This window comes from Prosopis cineraria, unplaced genomic scaffold (genome assembly GCF_029017545.1).
Source record: "Prosopis cineraria cultivar Desert tree isolate PC_DT_omini unplaced genomic scaffold, ASM2901754v1 PC2, whole genome shotgun sequence".
NCBI classification, from domain to species: Eukaryota; Viridiplantae; Streptophyta; class Magnoliopsida; order Fabales; family Fabaceae; genus Prosopis; species Prosopis cineraria.
In genome coordinates, this window is record NW_026555333.1 from 37,365,397 (window position 1) to 37,392,809 (window position 27,413).

The following is a 27,413-nucleotide window of genomic DNA, read 5'->3' on the forward strand; positions in this document are numbered from 1 at the left end:
TCATAAAGAAAAAAAAAACGACACTTTATATATACGTTGTTTCAATATCAAGGTGACACGCAAGCCTTCGTCTCCAGCTCTCACTTTTTTGTTTTTAGTGCGAAACATGAAAAATAAAAAACTTAAATATTAATTATTGGACATGTAATATCTCTTGTATTAACATATTTTGACACCTGTTTTTTTTTAAATAACTGATTAAGGAATTATAGGAAGATTATTTGCACATATTTAAAAGTTTATAATATTTTTCTTAAGTCTTAAAATTTGAGAGGCTTTTTACGCACAACTTATTTATGTGAATTTTAAATGATTTAGCTATTTACTATTTACGCTAAATTCGTTGACATTAAAATATAAATATTTTAAGAATCACTTTGAAATTAAAATCTGACATGCATGATAATCGGCTGAATGTAAAGATTTCAGACATCACTGCGTCAGAATATAACTGTCACTTCTGTGATTTTCCCATTGCAATAAAACTTTAGCAAATGGTTTTTTTTTTTTTACTTGCAAAAATAGACAAATTTTTTTATTGTATAATTAAATTAAAATTACAATAACTGCAAATATTAGTTCTTTTTTTTTTTTTATAGTGGCTTAAAAACAAGATCCCATTCGAGGTTTCATTTCTTTGGCAAAATAAAAAAAAATACAAGGGTTCTTTTCATTTTAACTCCTTAATTTTATAATATATTTTTTAAGTTCTTTAACCTTAATATCATTTGTTTCATCAATAAATTTTTTTTTGCATTGCACCTTTAAATATTAACAAAACATTATCAAATGTTAACATATTAATTTTGATTTTTTTAAAAATAACAATGATTTGTATAAAAAATAATTATTTAAAAGTAATATTATTAAAGTTAGAGAATTAAAAATATACTTTGTAAAATTAAAAGACCAAACTAAAATTTTATATAAAGCTAAAAAAATCAAGACTATATTTTAGCCCTAAAATTAAAATCTGACTTGTATGATGATAGGCTGAATAAAAATATTTTAGATATAAATACTTTAGAATTTAATTATTACTTCTTTGATTTTCCCATAGCAATTAAACTTTAGCAACTTTTTTTTAAAAAAAATAGGCAAATGTTTTGGCAGTATAGGTAAATTAAAATTACAATACCTATAAACATTAGTAGTTTAAAACCAGTTATAGCAAGTGCAAGCATATTTAAAGTTGTGTAAATGTAAAAGATATATTTCAAGAAGTTACAAGCAAGCATGTAAGATATACATAGAGGAGCCAAGTTACCCCTCATTTTTTGACAATATTCGAATATTACTCGATAATACATGTATCAGATATAATAAAAAATTAAATTAAATACCGACTTGCATTTTTATAAAATTTAGTAAGCTATATTTATAATAATTTATAAAAAATATGATCTGTAGATCTGTTAGAGAACTTCTGCAATAGAAGAATGGTTAGAAAATCTTCATTTTTTTTTAATATTATTTCAGATAAAATATAAAAATAATATAAACGGTGTTCATTCAATGGGTTGAGTCCGGGGGAGAAGAGATAAGCGGGTATCCTGTAATGATCCATGTAATCTGACAGCGACAGCCCTTGCAACGACGTCGTTTAGCCATCGTCGGAGCCTGAGCTCTGCATTATAAATACGTGCGGTGCACAAAGTGCTTCTTCAACCATCAAACGTGGTGATCTTCCCCATTCCTTCTTCTCCGGCCCCTTTTGTTCTATCTCGCTTCATCTCTCTCTCTCTCTATTTCCATCACAATGTGTGGAATTCTCGCTGTTCTTGGCTGTTCTGACGACTCTCAGGCCAAGAGAGTCCGCGTCCTCGAACTCTCTCGAAGGCAATCATCAATTCGTTTATTCATTTGTTCTGTCATATGTCTCTATTGATTCCTGCGTTTCATTTCTAATATGCCACTTCTTAACTCTGATGTTTCATTTCAGAGTTTGATGTCTCTGCTAGCTGAGTTATTTGTTTCTGTGATTAGCCCCTGCATGAATTTTACAACTGCTTTCCTCTGTTTCTGAACTTGTGTTTTATATATGCTATGTTGATGCTTCCGTTCAGCTTTCATGGTTTATATCTTTTCCATATCATCAAGAAACCAAACCCCGATTTTAGTCTGCCATGTGTTTGTTAATCTGCTTCCCAATGTTTTCCTCTGTTACTTTTATGAGTTCATGCTGGTTGGTACCACTTTCTATTTTTAGTTCAAAAAGCCTGGGAGAAACTGTTGATTCTTCTGATGAATTAATCATATTGAAACTTCGTTAGTGATGAATTGAAGAATAATTGTGGGACCTTGATGATATAATGCTTCATTTTCGTGTTTCTACAGTCATGGTTTCTAGACCGTCAAATATATTAATGGTAGAATAAGTTAAACTATGATGACTTATTACTGGTTTTTTCTGGGACCCACTAACCATCTACAGGATTAAACAAGCATCAATAAAGGATAACAATCACCCAGGACTTTTTAATGTAAGTGGACAACTGGGAAATATATTCTAACATGATCACTGACTTATTGAACACAATTAAGTGGGATGTGTGGGACCAGGTTGCAATACAATTATTGGAATTATTTAGTGACATTGAAAGTGTGTAGAGGTATATACGCTTGTGTCAGAAAGTGCAGTTTGAACAACTGTACTTGTTCTGGTGTCACAGATTGAGGCATCGTGGTCCTGATTGGAGTGGTCTCCACCAGCATGGTGATTGCTACTTGGCTCATCAACGGCTGGCCATTGTTGATCCTGCTTCTGGTGATCAACCTCTCTTTAACGAAGACAAATCTGTTGCTGTCACGGTAGGCCACACTTTAAACATTGATGGCAATTTTTCTTATGAATATTATGAGCCTCTGATTTCTCTGTTACACTGTATTGATCAAAGAAGTTGAGTTTATCCACTTTTAGCGAGTTTCCTTTCAATGATGAAAGGCCACACCACCATTCATTCGTACATCATGCACATGTGGATTTTCTATAATTATGTGATACTAATGGAGAGAAAATAACATAGAAATAAAAATGATATGATGCATAACGGGTACATGTTATTTATAGTTATTCTTTTTTTAAAAAAAGAAAAATGTTTCTCATAATGTTTTATGCACAATATTTTTTCAGTTACTAGGATCCTGATTCTATATTAATACATAGTTTGGTCAAAGCCATTTAATTTGTGATTGAATTAGACAAGAGCTGCTTATCTATGGAAATATGAATACTGTAATACTCTATCTTTTCTGTGGTATTAAGGAACGACAGATATTTTCCGGGCTTAGAGAGATTTGGGATTGAACCTAGGAAAATTATGACTAATGAGAAAAGATGATTTGATGAAAAACAGGTTAATGGAGAGATATACAACCATGAAGAGCTGAGGAAACAACTGTCCAATCACAAGTTCAGGACAGGCAGTGACTGTGATGTTATTGCTCATTTGGTTAGTCATCTTAATCACACACACAGGAACTATGTCTTTCCCTCTTTCAGTTCTCTTAAGATTAAAAATGGCCGTAAATCATGATTGTGTTAGCGGAAGTTCTGAACTTTTGATTAAATACTCGTATTTGATGTTAATTTTATAGTATGAGGAATATGGAGAAAATTTTGTGGACATGCTGGATGGCATCTTTTCATTTGTTCTTCTGGATACCCGAGACAACAGCTTCATAGTTGCAAGAGATGCTATAGGTGTCACTTCCCTTTACATTGGCTGGGGTCTAGATGGTAATGTTTTGATATGCCCAAAGTTAATCTCCTAATTTTCCACTTCCAAGTTTGAATTTAGTATGATGTGTGTTTGTGTGTGTGTATTTTTTCCTGATACCTCTCTGCATGAGCAGGCTCCGTTTGGATTTCATCTGAGCTAAAAGGACTCAATGATGACTGTGAACATTTTGAGTGGTTCCCTCCTGGCCACTTGTACTCAAGCAAAGAAGGAGGCTTCCGCAGGTGGTACAATCCTCCATGGTTCTCTGAGATCGTTCCATCGGCCCCTTATGATCCCTTGGCTCTGAGGCATGCTTTTGAGAAGGTAAGATTCAAAAGAATTTCAGACAAACAGAAATATTTATTGGTTCCTTTATTTTCCATTGAATTTAGAAAAGAAATATACAAATGAATTCGGTTTGAGTCCTGATCCAAAACTTGAAGGCATTAAATGTTTAGGTCTTTTTTACTCATTATCATCTTTTCTCGGCTAACATCAATCCAATACAGAACTTTTTAACTTGACCCTGACAAAAAAAGCTGATGTGTGGTGTCCCAATCATGTAATGATTGTGATTACAGGCTGTCATAAAAAGGCTGATGACAGATGTGCCTTTTGGTGTTTTACTGTCTGGAGGTTTGGACTCTTCATTAGTTGCATCCATCACTGCTCGTTACCTTGCTGATACAAAAGCTGCCAAACAGTGGGGAGCAAAACTACACTCCTTCTGCGTAGGCCTTGAGGTGAATTATTCCTTATGTCTAATTCAAAATCACAGAGAACAGTTCTTTACAAATGGTTTGGTCTAATGCAATCTTTTATAATGAACAGGGCTCACCAGATCTGAAGGCTGCAAAAGAAGTTGCAGACTATATAGGGACTGTTCACCATGAGTTTCACTTCACTGTTCAGGTATTCACTCGGAGATAGTACTTTCCTGCTAAACTTTCTGGGCCCTTTAGTTTACAATTGCCATTCCTTAAAAATATATTCATGAATTGTGTATGCAGGATGGCATAGATGCCATTGAGGATGTAATCTACCATATAGAAACATATGATGTGACTACAATAAGAGCCAGCACCCCCATGTTCCTCATGTCACGCAAGATTAAATCGCTTGGAGTGAAAATGGTTATCTCTGGAGAAGGCTCTGATGAGATTTTTGGTGGGTATCTGTACTTCCACAAGGCACCTAACAAGAAGGAGTTCCATGAAGAAACTTGCCGCAAGGTCATATATCACACACACACACACACACATAATATACTTATTATGTTTATTGCCTGAACATGGACAAAAGGGTTATAAGATTTGTTTTCCTTTTCTAATTCTATGCAGATTAAGGCACTTCATCAGTACGATTGTTTGAGAGCCAATAAAGCAACATCTGCTTGGGGTCTGGAAGCTCGAGTGCCTTTTCTGGACAAGGAGTTTATCAATGTTGCAATGAACATTGATCCTGAGTGCAAAATGGTATGGACTTGCTGTGATGGAATGTTACTCTGAAAGTTACAGACTTTTACTAGGGGGGTTTACCGATTAATTTGTGCAGATAAAACGAGATGAAGGCCGGATTGAGAAGTGGGTTCTAAGGAGAGCCTTTGATGATGAAGAGCATCCTTATCTGCCAAAGGTATTCTGCAATATGCTGCAATGTTTGTAAATCAGTACAACATTAGTCTTTTGAACTAAGACCTAAAGTTTTCAAAATCTTGCAGCACATTTTATACCGACAGAAAGAGCAATTCAGCGATGGTGTTGGCTATAGCTGGATTGATGGCCTTAAAGCCCATGCTGCCAAACATGTGAGTACAAATATCTTTACTTTTACCTTATCTCTGATCCTTGAAGCCATTCAAGTGCTGACGCTTATAGCTTGGTTTCAAAATTGTCTTAATAGGTGAGTGATAAAATGATGTTCAATGCTGCTAACATTTTCCCCCACAACACTCCAACAACCAAAGAGGCATATTATTACAGAATGATCTTCGAGAGGTTCTTCCCACAGGTGACTTCATCAATCAAATCTATTCATTTGCAGAAACCATAATCGTGATCTGAACTCTGAAATGAAATCATAATTTAGGGTGAAAGTCAAGAACACATCTTGTGTTAACCAATGATCAAGGCTGCACAAAATGGACAAGTTCATCATGTGAGACTGTTTTATTCGTGATTGACCTCTAAATATATTTTTGGCATTGCAGAACTCCGCGAGGCTTACTGTTCCTGGAGGCGCGAGTGTTGCATGTAGCACCGCGAAAGCAGTCGAGTGGGATGCAACGTGGTCGAGCAATCTTGATCCTTCCGGTAGAGCAGCACTTGGAGTGCATGTTTCTGCTTATGACAACCAAAGCAAGGCTGTAGAACCAGAGAAGATCATACCCAAGTTGGAAGTTCCTTTAGGAGTTACTATCCAGAGTTAATTCCTGTGGCAATGCAAGGGAATAATTCTGTGCTAGAATGAAGAACACTAAGCTTTTATTGCACAGAACTTGAATGGAACTTTTGCCTACTGTATAATCTACGTATCAAAGGCCATTTCTATTATACATATTGTGATAAGGCTTTTCCACTAGCTAGAGGGTAATTGGGTTTCAAAATTATGGTTCACTTGTAAGTTTATTGTGTGCAAATCAAGCTGTCTTCTTGCAAAGCCCAATGTGAAGCACCCAAGGGACTGCATTTTATGTATTTCAAAACGCAGAGTAAGATAACAACGACAACAACAACAACAACAAAAACCTTTTCGTCATTTTGATGAGCAAAAAGGTGCTAATTGCTTTCCTGATAGAAGTTGCATTCTCTTTGTGGAATCGACAGCACTTGAAACGATTTTTTTTTTTTCTTGCAATTATCTTTTCCGAAATTCCAAGGACATAAATATCTACGGTTTGAGTTATATATTGTGGCATACACTAGCGATTACTGAAATTATCTTCAAGATAAATAAATGCACTTTACCAAAAAAAAAAAAAAAACAAAGATAAATGAGTCCATGTGCAAGTACTGGACCAAAAAAAGAAGGAAAATGATCGCTCTTTCCGCATGGCATGGCCTCAGATTTTTCCTTTAGTTTCAAGTTATATACTCCCTCCATTTAAAATATAAGACATTTTTTAAAGAGATAGATATTAAAAAGTATAAAGCATTTTTAATCTTTTGAAGTATAATCATTGCCTTTTTCTCAAAAGTACTCCTATTAATAATGAATTTTTATTTATTATAGGGTATCTAATAGGAATAAATATAAAAAATAGAGTTAGTTTGAAAGTAGGTAATTATTTTATTGAAAGACGAGATTTGATTAAAAATGCCTTATATTTTTAAACGAAAGGAGTACATACATACATACATACATAAATTCCGAAGCCCAATGTATTCTTATTGTTTTAGAGTCATAAAATATTAATGCTTTAACAAATAATTGTTAAAATAGTAATTTCCTTAATGATTAACATATAATTTTTTCAGGACAATATGATAAATATATAATTTGATCAGACAGTTATACACGCAGACCCACATATATATCACATGTTTATCATGTATGAAAATATAATTAATTTTTTTTTAATTTAACTAGTATTGTACCTGTGTGATGCAGGGGTAAATTTTTTTTTTTAAAAAAATACATGTTAACAAAATATATCTCAACTTTTTTATATTTTATTTTTCTTTTGTTTATTTTTTCATTAATTTCTTAATTTACATTATGCCCTTCTAATTTCGTACCCTAATTCATCATTCTTTTCCTCTACTAAAATTTGAAGAAGATTTTGGCACATAAGGAGTAAATTTACCAACTTACACAAAGATAATATTAATGATAATATTATATCATTTAAAAATTTCCCCTAGGAATAGTAAAATTTTATCTATTAATCTTATATTATCTACATCATTTAAAAATTATGATAAGTTTAATTTTTTTTAAACTATTTTTATTCATATTTGATTGAAGTTTGAAATTTTTCAAAACTATTATCTAAAAATTATGATAATATTTGACATTATGGAGTTAAATTTGAATATCATCGAGCATAAACGGGAATGACTCTATCAATTTGATTTTTCACCCTCACAAGATTTGCAAACATAATATTTCGGGTTAGTCTAATTAAGAATTAAAAAATTGATTATTCTAGTTAGTTAAAAAATAAATGTAATATCTCACCCAAAAAAATAACTCACATCATCATCACACACAACCTAGAAGGTATTGCATGCAGTTTGAAAATGATTATAAGAATCCATATAATTTGATGGCATGAGTCTGAGTATACATTCATTAAAAATCAATTACAACTTGCCAGTACAACATCGTCATTCATCTTCGTCTATCACAAGTCCTAATTATCAAATCCAACTTCAGCAAGAATCAAACTCCAAAACCTACCATGGAAACTGTTGATAACTGGTTTAAATTAATCTACCCTGTTCTCATTAGCTTTAATTTACAGGTGAAAAAGAGTTGCAAAAATCAAGCAACCCTTCACATAAATGTATCTATCTAGATCTGATCCTACAAAACAATGTTTAGTATAGAAATCAGAGGAAAACACAGAGAGATCAATTAAGTGAGTGCTTAGTTGAACAATGTGGTATAGAGAAGTTGATTCCAAGTATCAGGCAAGCCAGGAAGGCACCAATGGCTGCAATCAGAAGACAGAGGATTGGCTCTCTGTTGAGGGCTCAAGTCACCACTGTAAATGGAGGGGTGACCATCCTTCCTCAATCCTGATAGCATTGTGATGTCCAACAAATATGGTGGGTTCCTCATTTCTCTCACCACCATGTCCACCACCCTCCTCTGCTCCGTGTAATCGTCAAAGTATGCCACGCCGGTGCTCGGCTCTGTTTCGCCATAACAGTTCCTTGATGTTGTTCCTCCTCCGTTGTTCCATTCATTGGGGCTGCACACCAGTGTCATCTTGTTTCACCATGGTTTCTATATTCTATATGTAATATGAAAACTCTAACAAGTTGCATTATTCATAAGTTATCAATAGCGCAGTTCATTTTTCAAATTTCTTGTCACACAAGAAATCCACACTAGTCTTTACAAATAAAACAAAGGGGGAATGACATTGAATGACCAAAAGATTGAATTAAACTTGAATAAGGAACAAAAGATTTGGAACTCTAAATAAGGACCAAAAGATTCTTTAGTGAAGTGGTATAGAAATTTGCTACTCTCCTTCCTTGATTTGCATCTATTAAAACAAAAATTTGTGAGTAAAATTTGCTAATTTATGAAAGAAAAACTTGCCAAATATATCACCACTTCCAATAATTTGTTACTCTCATACTCTTATTTGAAACTCTTAAAATATAAATTTGTAAGTAAGATTCGTTAATTTATGAAGAAAAATTATTTCTGAATAATGATATACTCCCTTTGATCCCATTTGTAAGACACCTTCTAGAAATAATATTTGGTCCAAAATGTAAGACTCTTGGTAATGATTAAACTATTTTTTTCACTTTTATCCTTTCTTAATTAACATCAATGTATCATGATTTAAAGTCAAGGGTAAAAATGAAAATAAAACTCATTGATATTAAAAAAAAAATTAACTTTTTCTAGAGCACAAAACGGTTGAGTAAGGATCGGAGGGAGTATTTGACAAGTTTTTCCTGTACAAAATTAGCGAAATCTCACTTGTAAATTCTTGTTTCCTGGTTACAAATCACGGAATGAGAATAACAAACTTTTAGACCACTTCACTCAAGGTCCTTTTGTCTTTATTTCGGATTTCTAAATCCTTGGATCCTTATTTAATTTTAATTCAATATTTGGGTCCTTTAATGTCATTCCTCTTAAAACAAAAAGCCTATACACATTTACCAAATAATTTTTGAAGTAACTATTCATTAACCTATACTACATGATCTAATGTGAATGAACAAAACTAAGATTTAAATGTTCATAAAAAAAAAAAAGAACTAAGATTTAAATATTAATGTGCTTTTTTGTACGAAATACAGCAGGTATGTCCGCGTTCACATGAGTATGTTTTATTCCACCGACACAAGATTTTTTTCGTTTTTCAAAAATTGGTTTCTGTGCATGTTTTACTGTGATCCTCCAATCTCCAGCTCAAGAAATCACAGTATTAAAAAGAAAAGAAGAAGTGAAGTAAGAAAACAAAACAAATTACAAAGAGAAGCTCAGGAGATCAACTTTGTCCATGTGAATTGCTCAGAGAAAAAAAAGCAGCAAGCGCCCATTACACCCCCATGTGAGACACTGACAGAGCATGGATGGTTTTGAAAGAGACAAAAAAAGGACAATAATGCAATTTTGCAGAAGTATAATTATTTATAAACTATAATTATAAATATCAATATTTTTTTTTTTTGACAAAAACTTTACCAAACCACATAATCATAAATAAGATATACAACTAACATGAAGTTTTTTTAAACAACAGAGTGACAGTTAAGTCCTAATGAGAAAACTAATGACACTTAGATTCCAGAATTTTCTTTTTGGGAAAATGATTATAAATATTAATTTAAGCAATTGTAAATCGAAACCTCAATTACAGAATAAAAGTTAGTTCTTCCAATAAAAAATATAAGCATCTTCGTACTATAATTCACATGCTAATAAAATTTTTATTTCCATAAAAATATATATTAATTTTTTTTTTTACCGTGAGATTGAATTTATGATGAACAAGAAAAAATGTCATAAATTTACAGATACAAGAATTTAAATTAATAAATATAAGGAATAAAATGAGAATTTTTTATTTTTACAAATACTAAATTGTTTATATTTTGGATCAAGATTAGTAGAGAGAAAATGCTTGTTCCTTCCGTTAAAAAGTGTGAGACATTTTTTAGTATTTTAAGGTGCAATTAAGATGTAATTAATATGTTTTCTCCAAAAATATTCTTGATAAATAAATTATTTTACATTTTTTAAGGTGAAACACCCTATTAAATAAGGATAAATACGAAAAGACACTATTAGTTGGAAAACAAATTAACTAATTTATTAAGGGTAAAATTTAATTAAAAATATCTTATATTTTTTAAATGAGAAATTATATTTTAGATCGGAGGGAGTGTACTTTAAACTTAAATGTTTTATTTTTAATTAAAACTCTTAAATTTATAGTTATTTAAATTAATAAATAATAATTGCAAGTCATTTTTCATTAAGATTTGTTGACAACTCAACCGAAATTAATTTCCTCTTTCAAAACCCAACTCCCATTTTAAAATCGTACTGTCACTACAATCAATCAAGTATGGCATAATGTTTATTATTATTTTTTATTTTTTTTTAATGCATCTACGTCTGAGGCACCAAGCCAAATGCAGGCTAGCTAACGGGTCAAAAATCAAAATTCAAAAAGAGGGTTCCCAGTACATGCAGCTCATAGATTTCTGGCATGTGGAAACCATACTTCAATTAAACAAACACACCATCATGAAACCCTAGAAAATAGAAATCCCACACTAATGTACCAAAATAATAATTGAAGAAAGAGAAAAGGCTATTTAGATTGTGAGAGTGAGAAAGAGAGTCCCTACTTGTAGTGTGTGGGGGAAATTGCCAGAAAATATACTTTGGTTTTGCTTCTGTCAATGTTTGAGTCCACCCAATTTGCCCATGTCTTGAGACCCCTCTCCATTGCTGCCAGACGATCCATGTCTGGATAGTATTTTCCTCCTAATTCTATGTAATCCCACCTGCACTTACCAATCCAAAAATCATATATTTAGTACTTTAGAAATTGCAAAAAGTGATTGAGAAATCAATAGCAAATCCATATTTCTTTCTTCCTTTCTTTCAGGATTTTGATACTGCATAACGTCTAAAACTTTTGAAGTTTCTACTGTCACGTTCTTCTATCTAAAACATGAATTTTTGTCAATAAACATAACTTTAAGTCTGGTTTTCTTTTTAATGTTCAAAGAAACTTTCAAAAGGAGGAGATAGCATACCCTTGTAAAGATCCTTCATGGCTCCACCAATGTCCTGAGTTGAAAGATAGCACGTCAGCGTTCCTCCATGCGCCTCCATTGCCATCTACCTCCTCCAACCTCAGAATTCTTTTACCTTGGACCACATCAACTTCAACTAAATAAGGGGCTCTGTAAAATGAAATGGTCACACCATAGTCCTGCACACACCATTTCAAAACCCAATTACAAATAATGCCTCTTTTGCAGCTGTAAAATGCTTTTTTCTATTGTCTGCTTTGTACAGACTAAAGCACGAGGTTAGTGTACTGCAGTTTGCACCAACTAGCCAAACTCAATATTCCACAGTGGTAATGGGTCCCTCTTCTTCACAAACACCTTTTCACAACAAATGCTTTGTCCCATTGAAAATAACCTGACTCAAGCCCTCATATTTTGAATAAAGCCTCGCATAAAGGGAGAAATAACTATTTTGCTACTGTAAAATCTGCAAAATTCTTACCTCCCCAGTCAATTAAACAAAAATTTAGCCCTAAAAGGTAATGGGTCGTCAAAAGGAATAAGGATGCCCTAAATATCACAAGGAATGAATTTAATTTCTGTAATTTGTTGCTCAGAGATCCAACTCACCAAGAATCTGAAGGTTGAGAGGGGTTCTCCTCTGACCAATTGCGTTTGTGTTCCTGATGCTGAAGCATAAATCATACAAATCAAAGACTGCCATTGATTGCGCCCCAGAGAATCCCCAACAAACATCACAGTTTTGCCCTTCATGTTGAGCAGAAAATCAACCCCATTGAACCTACCAGGAAAATGCTACAAAATCTGTCAGGCTATAACATATAACAAAGTCTATGCAAATCTCGCACCAAAAATGCAGCAAGATTAAACTCAACGATTCTGGGTTATACTGCTATGGTACCTTGGGAGCTCACAGTTGAGAGGCCTCCATCGGTATTTAAGGTAATCCGAATCTGGGCGACCGTACAGTTGGCAATTGAACTCAGGGTCTATAATCGGACAGCTAGAAGATTGGTAAAGCGGGTAAGAATCATCACGAACCCAAGTTCCATCGAAGAGCGCGCAGGTGCTTTGATTGGCATGGATCATCGGTCTCTGATGGTGGAAGTGGTTACGGTGGTTCCTCAAGCTCAGTAGTAGAGCAGAAGAAGCTAGGCGGCATTGAAGAAGAACCAGGAAGAGAAGAGGGGGAAATGAGGCTGAAATGAAAGAAGACGAAGAAGAAGATTGAGAGGGAAAAAGAAGAAGATGGACCATTGCAGAATCTAAAGACAAAAGGCAAAGAGGGAGATTTGAAATATTGGGAATGTTGAAAGAAGAATGTGAATGAATAGCAAGAGGATCCAGCTGAGTGAGCTTGAAAAAATGCGTTGGACGGAATCGAATCTGCAGTCTCTGGTTTTGGGGTTAGAGACTAGTCTGAGTATGTATGAATCAATACTGAACAACGCCAGTTTCTCCGTTTTCGTCAAAAAAAGGCGCTCACTTTTCATAATCAACAAATGGGAAATATCTTCATTTTTCAAGTGGGAGCTAACTGTAAAACCACTTTTTTTTTTTTTGGGGCCACAGTGGCTCACTGTAAAACTGACAAAATATATACTCTCCCCAGACAAATTTTAAATTTTTTTTACTTTTAATATAAAATAAATTTAAATTTATTAATATTTTTAATTTTAACATATTTTAAATTACTAGACAATAATTTATTATAATTATTGATAAAAAATATATGAAAATACAAAATTTATATACTTTTTTGTTAATAATTTTAGTATATTTTTTAATAAGTATGAAATTGGTTAAATTTGTCTTATATTAAAGTTGGAGAATATACAGATATAGTTATAGTTATATTTATTTACTTTAATATTTATAAAGTATTTTAAAAATATCTCAAACATTTCACAAATAGACAGAAGGGACTATACATTTTAATATGAAATGCAAAAAATATGGAGAGGTGTCATAAAGTTTATTATTTATAAATTTATTTTTATGTTTAAAAATTTAATTGTTGTCAATATATCTATGACACCTTAAAAAATAAATATTAGTAATTATATTTTCTACAGCATTTTAATTTTAAAGCAACCGATTTTTATCAAAATTATTTCTGAGAATTATTATCACTGTTACGAAATTTATTCTGAAATAGTTTTCTAATTGTTTTCTTAAAATTTAATAATAATAATAATAATAATAATAATAATAATTCACAAGATTCGTATCTTGGTAATAATTTCAACTTTTACAATTGATTTATCAAAACTAATTTTTTATATTTTCATAATCAAAAGACTCATTTGCCCCTTTCCATTAAAAAAAAAAGGAAGCATTTGTCCCTTTCTTTTCTTCATCCATGCATTTATTAAAAATTCGTTCCTTTGCTTTTTCTAAATTCCTAGCCATCACCTTTATCATCATAACCTTTATATTATTCTTTCCATTACCTTCCTATGTAATTAACAAGGTTGTTTTTTTTTTTTTTTGGTTCGGTTGGCTGTTTTTTGGCCTTTTCTTTTAGTATATGAATCATGAATCTATACCTTCCAATGATGCCAAGGATAGGAGAGAATAAAATAAAAAAAACATTTTACGAAAAAACAAAAAAATATTTTTCTATTATTTTCAACGGTAGTAGAATTCATTAAAATAGTGATTACATTAAAATATGAATATTATAAAAAAAATTAAAAGATGAGTCTCAAAACTTAAATCACCTAAAATGTTGCTTATATAAAAAAAAAAAGTGAATGATTAAAACCCCATTCATTGAAAACAACAAAGCAAAAGGGCAAACAGAAAAGAAATGCCTTTTCACCTCTCAAAATTTGAACCTTTTTTTCTTTGGAATTATTAATATCTCACTTTAACAACCAATATTAAAATTAAAATAATATCTTTTTCTTAGAAGTAAAATATCATTTTTGTCACTGGTTGCAGAAAGATCAAGGATTGATAAAAAATGTAAACATTGAAATTAATCTTATGAGGTCCAAGTCCATCCTTAGGCTTCTATAGTATCATACCTTGTTTTAAAACTTATTTGACACCAGGCATACATTAAGGCCCAGCCCAATTGAATGAGAGAAGTTACAAACCCCTTATATCATGCATATAATTTTGAACAAAAAATAAGAAATATTTTACATATAATTTTATGCCAAAAATTTATAATTTTTTTTTAACCAATCGCAATTATTAAACCATTATTATGTATCCTGTGTGAGTATCATGCATTGGTTTGAGTCATGACAAGGAAATACATCGTTTATGACTTAAGAAAATACTCAAGACAGTACACAAACTATATCAAGTTCACAAAGAACATTGTCATATTCTTTCCAATTAATTTGAATGAAAATGAAAAAAAAAGGATTTAGTAAAATTTACATATATTATTGAATTTTAAAATAACAGTACAAATTTAAAATTATCATTAAGTTTCAAACATTTTAGAATAATAACATTTTCAATTACTCAAGTTTATCTCAATTATCAATAATGAAATTCTGAAGAGTTGAAATTGAGCTTAGAGCTTAAGAGTTTGTCAAGAGTTGTGACTAGTTTAGTCAAATCCTTATGAGGAAATGCATTGTTTATGACTTAAGAAAATACTCGAGACCGTACAAACTATATCAAGTTCACAAAAGAACGTTGTCGTATTCTTTTCAATTAATTTGAATGAAAATGACAAAAAAAAATGTTTAGTATTTATACATAGTATTTAATTTTAAAATAATAGTGCAAATTTAAAATGACCATTAAGTTCCAAATATTTTGGGATAATAAAACTTTTAATTACTCAAATTTATCATAGTTATCAATAACAAAACATCTGAAGAGTTGAAATTGAGTTTATAGCTTAAGAGTTTGCCAAGAGTTGTGATTAGTTTAGCCAAATCCTTATTATGACTAATAAATAATGTCCCTTAATAATATTATACCTTTGTTAATACTCATTATATGTTAAACATCCCAGTACCTTACTTAATATAAAGTCTTCTCATTTCATAAAAACAAAAATTGTAAAATACATTGACCATTCTTTTCATTACTAGAAAAATAAAATTTATGCCAATTTTTCTAGCTGAATTGCATTTTAATGAGGGATAAATTCATAACTAAAAAAAAGCTCACTAAATTTTGCGAGGGATCATATTTCTCTTATTAATTAGCGAGGATTCGATCCCTCATTAATTCCTTACTAATACTATTCAAAATTTGATAATTTAGCAAGGAATTAGTCCTTCATTAATCCCTCATTAAATATACCTATATTTAAAAATAGTGATACCACATCACCCACCATATGTGTATCAATTTATAACATGTCACCAACAATCCCATGCCTCATCAATCATTACATGTGCAACAACTCATAACATATCATTATTCACCTTGTGTCATGTCACTTGTTCCCTATCATGTCATATATTTATTATGTTTACGCCAAAGCCAAAACTTAAGCCCTTGATCTCATACCTTCAAAGTAGGGGTGGAAATAGGTTGGATCGAACTAGACTTTGACTAAATAGGCCTAAGCCTGTGTCATAAATCAAAAACTTGAGCCTATCCTGAAGCCTACATGAGGCTTTTTTTATAGCTCAAGCCTAAGCCTACTTAAAACTTGACCTAACTTCAAGCATATTTAGAGGCTTGCTTAAAAGTAAAGCCTTTTAAATAGACTTACATTTTAGTTTTAAATGTCTCAAGTATATTTTAGGGTTGTTATAATATATAATATATAACATAATTTATCAATTATAATATATAAGAATTGAAAGGATTTACTAACTATAATATAATATGACAATAAAATAACAATATTAAAATTAATATATGAATCAAATATGATTAAAAAACTAGAAGTAGTAAACAATAAATTGATTAAAAATTATATGCTAAAACTGATGTATTTGTGATATAGTACATAATATATATATATATATAAATAGGCTAGTCTGTTGGACTCATAATCTAGACTTTGAAAAAATAGACCTAATTTATTTAACTAAATAAACTTAATTAAAGGCCTGAGCTTGGCCTAAGCCTATTTAGTGAGTAGGGTAGGTTAGGCCTAAAGTAGACCAGACTGTAAGCTTCTATTAAAGACCTAACCTATTTTCACCCTTACTTTCAAGCCTTATACTTTTCTTCTTTGCCAATTAAACTAAAAAACATATCTAATTATTATATAAAAAATTAAACATATATTATTTAACTACATAAATATATCAGATAATATATCATAAAAATACACACATATATACATATTAAATTTTATTTTTAATTATTAATGTGTTAAAAATATTTATATTTTATTTAAATTATTTGTTATATTATATTTTTAATAAAATATTATTTTATTAATGAAAATAACTTAAAAAATAAAATATTAAATAATAAATAATTTTATTATGAATATTTTAGTTAATTTTTATTTTTAAATAAAAATAATTAAAATTGAATAAATTAGCTTGGGATAGAAATCTTTACTAAATCCCTCATTAATTATCTTATTTTATAGAGAGATTAATAGTTTCTCATTATTTTTCTCACTAATTGTCTTATTTTAGAGAGAAATTAACAGTTTCTCAATATTTTCTTTGCTAGTTTTAAGTTAAGCTATGAAATCAACATTTCTATTAATTTTTTCGCTAATTTGATATTTTATAAATGAAAAGACTATCTTTCACTAAATTTTTTAGATAATTTAAATTTTTTTAATAGTGTTTGGTATAGTTTAATTACACAAACTTTCCTTCTATTTTAAAAAACTTATATAAATGTCCCTTAAATTAAATTATGTGTTACATAAACCTCTTTTGTATATTTGAGATTCCATTTTTATCAATTTAACTATTACTTGACAATTAAGTTTGACATTTAAACTTTCAATTTGACCAAAAAATCCCCTCTTTAATATAAGAATTATCAAAAAATCTATATTTGCCAGAAAATTTTTTGTTATACAACTCAAAAAAATATAATAAATAAATTTTTAAATTTTTATTACATTATAAAAATTATTAATTTTTATCATATTATAACATTTTAATTTTCATCAAGTTTATTGAAACTTATTTATTTATGTTTTTTAAAATTTCAAAAACATATTTTTTCATCACATAACATAAAATGATATAAATTTGAGAGATTATATAAATAATTAAAATTTAAAATTTAAAATTTGTAAACATGTTTTTTTTACAATTAAATTATATAACTATCAAAATAATATAATTTAAGATTTATATTTTAAAAAATTTATATATGTATAGGTATTTCACAATATAGGTGAAATAGAGAGACAGGAAGAGTTTAGCTATATGCAACCTCGCAAGATTTAATAATTTCCTCATTTAAATCTCTCTTTTATTTCGTGAATAAAACTAAATGGAAAGAGGAAGAGAGAAGGAGTTATGGTAGGCCTCACATATCAGGTGAAGCATACAATATACTACAAGTATATTAGAGAATAAAAAATGAAGTAAATCAATGAAGTACATCAAGAGAAGTTGAAATTGAATTGAGAGAGGCATGAAATGAAGTTTGTGTCCTAATGATGAGTTTGGGAAAACCTTGAGAGTCCAACTTTATAGCCAGTGGTTTTGATGTCCTCTTGAACTTGTGCTCTGAAATCACTGTAACTGAAGGGCTTGTACTTGGAGCTCTCTATCACAAACTCTTCATCTGGAAACACAAAGTAACACACTGATATCCTCTCCTTCTCTTGGCTTATCCTCACTCTGTGCAATGCACTCTTGTATCTGTCATCACTTATGGCCTGTGATCATTTTGTCCAAACAATAACCAATTTCACATCCCTTTGCTAGCTGTTTCGCTCACACATATAAATGCTACTCTGGTTTTATTTATAAGATATTTGACAAAAACAAGAAGAAGAGGTCTTAATCAACAGGTGTCGCACAAAAAGGTGAAATAATCTTCTAGTTTAATCCTTTAGCTTGAGAAAGCACTTGCACAAGTAACAATGTGACTCATTATTCTTACTTTAATTAATAAAGATATATAATTGGACAGTAGTGTATTTCTTAACAAATATAAAGCAACATATAACAATTTAAACTATGTGAAAAATGTCACAAACACCTTATAAATAAAACAAAATGGTACATGTGTGGATAAAGAGAAAATATAGCAATAGATCCATATACTTTAATTATATTTTGCTTTTAGGTTTTGTAATTTTATTTTGTTATTGTCACTTTCTTTAGTTTGATCCATTGCTGTATAGAGTCAAAAATATAGGTTAGGCTCGACTAACCAACCCGTCAAAAGGTGGTAAGTTTGACTGAAAATTTTTCAACTTATTTAAAAGTGAGTTAATTTAACTCATCCGGGCTAACTTATTGGTTAGCCCATATTATCACCTATATTGTTACATTAATTTATATAGTTTTAAAAATGTATAAGAGGACTATGACTTGTCATTGATAAAATTCATTTTGTTTATATGTACTTAACTCTCTTTATTTCTACATCAACATATTTTTTTCACGCCTGCAAAGTTAATAGAGTTAAGTACGTATCAACAAAATTAACTCTGTCAATGTCATGATCCTTATATGTATTTTTAAAATTATATGGAATATGCACGCTACAAACAGATGCAAATTAAAACTATAAGAACTAAAACAAATGCAATCAAAATACAGAAACTTATTGTTATATTTTCTCTCATCAGAAGAAAATTGCAGAAACGTAACAGACATGTATAAGACAGAACCTGCATCATGTCGCCGATGTTGACGACGAGAGTGTTGGGAATGGATTGAAGAGGAAGCCATTGATGATTGTTGAAAAGCTCGAGTGCAGAATCTTGAGTATGATGATTGAGAATGGACAACACAGAGCTATCTGTGTGAGGTTCCATTCCCCAAGAACCAATCACGTGATGATTATTAGGGCTACGTGGATAGCGATACACTCTTATGTTTCCTGTCTTGTCTGAAACATAACAATTGCTTGACTTGTCCTCCTCCATCTTCACTTCTAACTTACTCGCCATTGCTTTGAATAAACTAGTCGCGATTCTTGAAATGTGCTCTCCGTACTCTATCATTGCAACTCTATACTCATCTAGTCAGATATTCAGAATGTATCTGTGTCTGTCACACAAACAAGCGAATCTATCTATATATATTATTTATAGGCACCAACTTCTCTGTTGCATTTTGCTATTCATCTTCTTTACTATACTTGGAAATCCAGGTCAACCTATTCAATTGAATTGTTAAGCAGTTCAACCAGCATCTTCTTTAATAAAGTGCTATGTTTATTATCGATTTAATCATGGTTCAACTATGATTTTGATTATTAATCCTTAAACTAATATTATTATTGGTTCAATAATCAGTCTGATTTTCATTACCTTGTTATATACTTTACATACTCCATCAGCTTCCTATCATAAGGCACTTCTAATTATCTTGTCAGAATTAAGGAAAAATAATTAAGTTATTAAAACTTTGTATAAAATTGAATAAACTTTTAATTTTACCTCTATTTAAATGAAAAAAATTCAAATTTGCACTACATTCTTATAGTTTAATGATTTAAAATAGGGTAATATTAGAAAAAACGTGATTAATACTTTATCAAGTGCCTTATATTAAAGATCAAAGAATCTTCCTAGAAGATGCTTTATAATAAAGATCCGAGAGAGTAAAATGTAAAGAAAGAAAGCAAGGAGAATAAGAGAGTAGAAAGTCAACAATAAAAGGAAGTAGAGGAGATGCAACAAACATTCATAAGATACAAATAAAATGAGAAATAGATAATAAGATTCATAAGATAAAGGACAAATTTTTTTTTGTTACCATGTATATGTGTTCTCCTATTAGAGATAATTCTACTCGAAGTACAGTTAAGTATTAATTGCAACCGTTTTCAGTGAGAATTCAAATTAGTGTAACATGAGAAGGATAAGGTCAAAGAGGAGATTTAGTTCATTATTGGGCTGGTTGCTTCTGGGCCGAACCCAGGGACAGATAATATATAGGGGAGTGTATCTTTTTTTACCCTCTTTAAACATTATTAGGGGATCCAAGTGGGGTCATAAAATACTCTCTCTCTCTCTCTCTCCCCTTATCTTGATTTGATTTTATTGTTTTGTAATTATGTGTGATTTTATTGTTTTCATGATTAAAAGACACACTACATCCTCGTTTCAAGTCCATGTCTATTATAGAGTATGATTCGGGAAGGGAGTATAAAACAAAAATATAAAAGCAAAAACTAATATCAAAACAAGAAAAAAGATACACTCCCCTCTATTTGAATAAGAGTAAAAATATTCTGATCATCCTTCTATTTCAACTTAGTCACACAGATCTCCTTTTTATTTTGAAAACATATAATTTAGTCTAATCCGTTAACTCCAGTGAGAACATTGCAAACACTTATTTTTAAATTAAAATTTATATTAAAAAATTTTATTTACTAATTTACCCCTTGTCTTAATAAATCTCTAAATTATATTATTTTGATGATTACATGAATTTAAGAGTTTTCTTTTTCTTTATTTTATTTTTTTGGTTTAGATAGTAGTTAATTGCTTAATGTTTAAAGGGAATTGGGACAAAGTCTTAAAGTAATTTTTAGCAAGTAGATATAAAAAAATTGATTAAAAATTCGATTAATTTTTTTAAATAAAATCAAATGTGTTTATAAATGTTTTCCTAAAAAACTGGTTTACAAATTTAAAATTTAAATTTTAAATGATTTGTATAATCTCTCAAACTTATATCATTTTGAATTTTAAATTTAATTTATTTTATTTAATGTGATGAAACAATTTTTTTAACTATGTTTTTAGAAATTTTAAATGACGTATATAAATAAGTTTCAATAAATTTGATAAGAATTGAAATTATGAAATTTTATAAAAAATAAAAATAATAAATTTATAATATAATAAAATTTTGAAAATATATTTATTATATTTTTTAGTTGTAAACAAAATATTTTTTGGTAAATTTAGATGTTTAGATAATTTTTATGTTAAAGAGGGCCATTTAAGTCAGTCAAACTTAACAGTAAGTTAACAGTTGAATGGATGAAAATAAAATTTCAAATATATAATGGATGTTTATGGTAATATATATTTTAATTTTAAGGGAGTTTTATGTGAGTTTTCAAACTAGAGGGTTGTGTAATTAAGGGAAAATAAAGGATGGTTTGTGTTTTTTACTCTTTAAATAATATTTAAATAAACATAAAGATGATGATATTTGAAAAATATTTTAATAAATATAATATTGAAAATTAATAAAATTTAAAGTAAAAATTAATCTAAATTTTAACCAATTTATTCCTCATTATGTTGAATTCCTTATTTATTAAAATTTATCTGGACATATGTGTTTCAATTGCCAATATATATGTTTAAAGTTTAGACTAAAAACATTACTAAATACATGAGTTTACATGAACATGTATAAAAATTTTAAAATATAATACAACATTTAAAATATATGTTTTAAAATTATTATCAGTAACTTAAATGATTTTTAAATAATATTTATAGTTAAGAGGATATTTTAGTACAAAACGTGTGATCTAATAATTAGATAAATAAAACAACCAAAAATAATTGGATAAATAAAAATAGAATTTCAAAAATAAGCTGGATGTTTGTGTTACATTTTTTTTATTTTTAAGTAAGTTTAAATAGGTTTTGCAAATAAAAAAAATGTCTTTATAATTAAGTAAAATACATGAAAAGTCAATACAATATAGCATTTTACTCAACATTAATTTGCCGACGTGGACTTCCAAAATTTGCTCCATACTCAGATAAATCCACACGCACACACACCGAGATATAAGCTCTTAGTAATGCAAACATAGAATTATTGTGTCCTTAACATGCTCAAAGATCAGAAACACCATTATGCCTAAATCCAAAACTTTTCAACATGATGATTTGAACACAAAGTTTTTTCCCCGGCCAAAAAACAAATATAATTTTTTGGGAAAATCACACTAAGATTCCACAAAAAAAAAATAATCACCAAAAAGTCTCACTAAATACAAAAAAATAATTCTAAGGTCATGTAAGTTTTAATTGCAAATAAATTTTGGTGTAAATTTACCAAAATGCCCTCTTTTTTTTTTTAAAAAAAAAAATCTCTCCCCACGGTTGTCGGCGCCATTCACCGGTCGCAGTGGGCCACCACAGCAGCCAGTTAGCTGCCACTACCACTAGCCATCGGCCGGCCATTGACCAGTGATAGTAGTCATAGAAAAAGATTTTTTTAAAATCATTTAAAAAAATAGAGGCACTTGATTTGATTAAAGGCTTTGGAACTTCAGAATTATTTCGTGAGACCTTTTGATAATTAGAATTAGAATTTTTGCAAGGGACTTCTATGTGATTTTTCCTACTCTTTTCTGAATCTGTCTTTGATCACCGAATCACAAGAGATGATCTCTTTGTTAACTTATTTCGGTTCATATAAAAGGTTGATCATGAAAGAATCTGTACGTGACGATGATATGGTCAAACTCAGAACTAATACATTGTCATTAATAATTCTTTTAGAAATTTATAAACCCACAACCAAAAATATCTCATGATAGCCAAAAATATCTTATACGTTGGCCTACAACGTACATATAATGGCCAGTGTAGCCACAAACAAAAAAGTCATAATGGCCAAAAATATCTCATAAAAGTCACGTTTGATTTTTCATACTATTATAAATTATGTTTATTTTACGAAAACTCAGATTTAATGATGAATCATTAATTAATTACAAGACATTGAGACCAAATCATGCGATCCATAAAGTGTTGGGTTGGATTACACTAATTAACTATAATATAAGTGAATGTTATATTTATTTGAGTTTTACGTGAAGTCATGAACTAATTATTGATGGATAGACTAAAAGAATTATATTATATTCTTTTTTAAAAATTGGATTTGAGGTGGAGAATATGAGATATTTGAATTCAGTGATAGAACTTAATACGTATATTCAGTGCTTGTATCATCTGAATCATTAAAATTCAAATCAATAGTTAAGAATTTATACTCCACTTAATATTAATGAATAAATAAGTTTATATAAATCGTTGTATATATATTTTAATGGCTCAGATGACACATGTACTCAAAACTTATATTAAGTACAGTCACCAAGAGAAATACTTAAATAAACCGGGTGTATCATCTCATTTGTGATCTATCCAATTAAAATGCTCCAAATAATCTAAATAAAATCTTGTGTGATATTTTTTAAATTAATTTTATTTTTATAACAAAATACATATTTGATTTCTTACCTTTTTTTTCTACTATCAGTAATATTATAATCATTAATATTAGAATTAATTTATATTTAATGTAATCTAAATATCATGATTAGACAGATCATAAATGATGTGGTACATTCAGTTTATTTAAGTATTTCTCGAGTCACCGAATCCAAATTCCAATGATGAGAGAGTGGAATTGAGGACCATTAATCACTCCCTTAGTTAAATTTAGAAAAAAAAAACTTATGTATTTAATTTTATATATTTAAGGTGTTTGTTTTCAATTAAATAAAATATGCATATCTTTTATGGATTATTTATTCTACAATAAATTTCTCATTATTAATATTATTAACACATTAAATTTATATATTTTAATTTAATTGAATAAAAATATATTAAGTATATAAGGTTAAATATATAAATTTTGCCTTTAAATTTTTTGGATAGAGGAAAGGACAAGAGTCACGACCCTCCAAAATTTTAAATTTTTTTAATATTATATAAATATTAAATACGTGCAGTCCTTTAAAAATTATAATGATTTTGTTAAATACTATATATTTTTAAATCTTGGTTCCCTAATAGTTAAATCCTGATTTTGCCCTTGCTTGATGTTTTATTTTTTTAAATATTTTATATTTGAGAAAAAAATACTGGCTTATATTTTAAAAGAAGTAGGTAATATAAATAAATAAATATATATACACCCGCAAAGAGAGAGAAGGAGAATCTGCTGTCTACTATTTATTATAATTCCTAATAAAATATCTGCAGTGTCAACAAACAATAGTATTTTGTTTCACAAGGTCTTTTTTTAATACTATTTTAAATTTTAAAATAAATTTATAAATTTCAATTTCATTTTTCTATTTAATTTCAAATGGAATATTTATAATTATAATGAATTTCAAAATTTAATTAACTTCAGTAAATAATCAACATTGAAATATTATATTTAATTAAAATATTAAAATGAAATTGAGAATTAACAAATAAAATAATCCATTATGCTTGTAAGATGAAAGATGTTTTCGTCATAATTTTATTTTATTGAGGGTCTTCAATTTTTGTATTTTTTAAAAGTACAGTTTCTATATGACAATGGAAAAAAGGCATGTTTTTCTTGTGACATTGATTTCTACAAAAAGCAGTCATTCAATAATTTTTTGTTGACATGGGTGGCAAAAAATAATGATTTTATGGAGATAGGAAGGTAAGGTTGGGTGAGAAAAATACACATTTTTCTAATATTGTAATTATAGAGATAAAGAAAGAATCAGAAAGGAAGGTTGAGAAATGGAAATTTTCGAGCAAGATAGAGAAAGGTGTTAGAAATTGCTCTATCTAATCCTATTTACAATAATAAAGATTGCGTGTTTCTTTTTACAAAACATCATATTGATTATTTATTATAATTTTTTCTTTTTTTTGGTAAAATATAATTTTTTTCTTTTTATCCCAGTTTAATATTGATGTATAGAAATATAAGAATATTTTTTAAGAATGTATTTATTACGAGAAAGATAAAAATTTTAAATTTTTAAATAAAGTTAATAAATTTCATTTTCAAAGTTTTCTTAATTTCAATGAAAAATATTAAAAGTGAGGCATAAATAAAACTTGTTAGTATTGATTCATGATACTCTTCTCAAGTACCCCTCTCAGTATTGATTTATTTCCATTTATTAATTTCGTTTGCAGTGAAAAACTATGCAATAAATAGAGATGGTTTGAGAAAAAATTAATGAGGTAGATAAAAGTGATGGAGATTTTATATATAAAAGCGGAAGTTGTAAGTTAACTCTTATATTTAAGAATGAGTCACACAACATTCCTAAACTTTTTGATTGATATACCAATAACTCATTTAAATTTTAAATTATGTGTAGATAATTAATATATAAAATTAATTATATAAAATTATCTGTAAAAATATAAAAGTTGAGCAAGATTCATTGTAAAATTTTAAAGATTAATGAGGTTATATATGTATACATGATTCAAAATTTAAAGAAATAGTGTATAATTTGGGAGCAATGAAAAAAAGACCAAGATAGGCATGTTACATAAACAAACACGCTCTAGAGATCTTTTTTACTTCTCTCTCTATATGTGTGCACAAGTAAATAATTACTCTTTTCATTTATTATTATGAAAATTTCTTAACCAAATTACACTTTCAATTGATTAATCGATAGTCCTTAAGAAATTTTTAATCAAATGACACTTTCAATGAATCAATTGATTGTCTTTAAAATTATATATTCTTTATATATTAATCCTTATTTAATATGATGTACGTATTAATTAAAAAGTCTTATTAATTACACCTATAACATTCTTAAAAAATTACAACTGGAAAGCATTAAAATATTTTATATTTTTTAAAATGATATTTTGAAGAACATGCCAATATAACATAAATATCATCTTTGTTTTTAGCATAAGATAAATATCATCTTTTAAGATGCTTCTCCACGGTTCAATTCAAATACTAAAGACAAAGTATCATCATCTCCAATGCTAGCTTCCTCTTTTCTTATTATTCAAATCAAATAAAACAAAATGCCTTATATTATATATATATATATATATATGTATTTTTTTTTAGTCTGAATATTATATAGATATATATATATATATAGACGTGAGGTTTTATTAATTACGATAAATAAAATATCTTGCAACGGTGACGTGAGGCTTAATTACCTGAAGGATTGAAGCAGAGGAAGCTGTGGATGAAATTCCGACAGTTGACTTAGAGGCAGATTGAAGCCTTCCACCAAATTGATCTTTCGATGGCCTCCCGATAGGGCACTGCCCGACGGAGTTAGGGCAGGCGTGCCCCAAAAGTAACTCACAGGCCCTTCCTCGCACGACGACTTCTTCGACTCAAACGACATCCAGAACAGTCGTTTTGTCAGCTCCTCCACCTCCGCCATTAGCCCTAAAGGAACGCCGTGGTTCACCAGACGGAATATTCCCCACTCCCTGCAAGCCTCGTCTAGCTTCCGCAATTCCTCCCCGTCCTTGTCGACGTCGTCGTTCAGGCAATGAAGGTCGATCACCGGCACTGGAACTGGATCTGAGTCGGTGATGGATTCGGGAGGCTCGTCGTCATCTTCACGGTGGCCGACGTGGCGGAGAGGCGGAGGGTAAGAGGAGTCTAGGTCGTGGCTCATTTGCGGAGAGACAAGGTGATTTGAAGGAGGAGACGAAGTGAGGACGGTTGGTTTTATACGGGAGGGGAGGAGGGGTTGACACGTGTCGAGTGGGGTCACGTGACAAGTCAGGGGACAGGAGGGCCCATCCAACATATCTACGAAAAGTATGAGAGTGTGGGGCCCGCCGGAGGTAGGGCTAAATTCTGAGGTCCGTATCCGGAGAGGGACAGCTTTGAGCAATTGAGGGTAATGGCCAGCCCAA

General features: G+C 29.7%; 3 protein-coding genes across 4 annotated transcripts; 1 reads left to right on the top strand and 2 right to left on the bottom strand.

Moving 5' to 3' along the window:
* The first annotated feature begins 1,656 nt into the window (after positions 1-1,656).
* Positions 1,657-6,380, top strand: LOC129302369 (asparagine synthetase [glutamine-hydrolyzing] 2). 2 transcript variants are annotated; one of them, XM_054941195.1, is made up of 13 exons: positions 1,657-1,839; positions 2,673-2,811; positions 3,357-3,452; positions 3,598-3,739; positions 3,856-4,046; positions 4,304-4,465; positions 4,554-4,634; positions 4,733-4,954; positions 5,063-5,197; positions 5,277-5,357; positions 5,443-5,529; positions 5,625-5,732; positions 5,932-6,380. In XM_054941195.1, exons 1-13 carry the CDS (start codon positions 1,760-1,762, stop codon positions 6,148-6,150), a joined length of 1,743 nt encoding a protein of 580 aa, XP_054797170.1. In that variant the 5' UTR covers positions 1,657-1,759; the 3' UTR covers positions 6,151-6,380. The 2 variants fall into 2 exon arrangements, with proteins under 2 accessions (XP_054797170.1, XP_054797171.1); XM_054941196.1 differs by lacking the exon at positions 1,657-1,839 and adding an exon at positions 2,446-2,483.
* Positions 6,381-7,964: 1,584 nt separating this feature from the next.
* Positions 7,965-13,150, bottom strand: LOC129302014 (protein PMR5-like). The gene is made up of 5 exons (XM_054940677.1): positions 12,591-13,150; positions 12,299-12,470; positions 11,690-11,868; positions 11,276-11,434; positions 7,965-8,640 (listed from the first exon to the last, which is right to left on the bottom strand). The coding sequence occupies exons 1-5, from the start codon at positions 12,944-12,946 to the stop codon at positions 8,313-8,315; spliced, it is 1,194 nt and encodes a 397-aa protein (XP_054796652.1). The 5' UTR covers positions 12,947-13,150; the 3' UTR covers positions 7,965-8,312.
* A 4,890-nt stretch (positions 13,151-18,040) lies between these two features.
* On the bottom strand, positions 18,041-27,413 carry LOC129303761 (gibberellin 2-beta-dioxygenase 8-like). The gene is made up of 3 exons (XM_054943276.1): positions 26,697-27,413; positions 19,446-19,788; positions 18,041-18,482 (listed from the first exon to the last, which is right to left on the bottom strand). Exons 1-3 carry the CDS (start codon positions 27,302-27,304, stop codon positions 18,255-18,257), a joined length of 1,179 nt encoding a protein of 392 aa, XP_054799251.1. The 5' UTR covers positions 27,305-27,413; the 3' UTR covers positions 18,041-18,254.

Coding starts and splice junctions, on each gene's coding strand:
- LOC129302369 (XM_054941195.1), top strand. CDS start 1,760: ATGTGTGGAATTCTCGCTGTTCTTGGCTGTTCTGACGACTCTCAGGCC. Junction 3,740..3,855: donor CATTGGCTGGGGTCTAGATG/GTAATGTTTTGA, acceptor CTGCATGAGCAG/GCTCCGTTTGGATTTCATCT. Junction 4,466..4,553: donor CCTTCTGCGTAGGCCTTGAG/GTGAATTATTCC, acceptor TATAATGAACAG/GGCTCACCAGATCTGAAGGC.
- LOC129302014 (XM_054940677.1), bottom strand. CDS start 12,946: ATGGTCCATCTTCTTCTTTTTCCCTCTCAATCTTCTTCTTCGTCTTCT. Junction 11,869..12,298: donor TCTCAACCTTCAGATTCTTG/GTGAGTTGGATC, acceptor TGGTGTGTGCAG/GACTATGGTGTGACCATTTC. Junction 8,641..11,275: donor ATTTCCCCCACACACTACAA/GTAGGGACTCTC, acceptor ACTGGTGTGCAG/CCCCAATGAATGGAACAACG.
- LOC129303761 (XM_054943276.1), bottom strand. CDS start 27,304: ATGTTGGATGGGCCCTCCTGTCCCCTGACTTGTCACGTGACCCCACTC. Junction 19,789..26,696: donor CCTCTGCTTCAATCCTTCAG/GTAATTAAGCCT, acceptor AGATGAGTATAG/AGTTGCAATGATAGAGTACG. Junction 18,483..19,445: donor ACATCGGCGACATGATGCAG/GTTCTGTCTTAT, acceptor AAATGATCACAG/GCCATAAGTGATGACAGATA.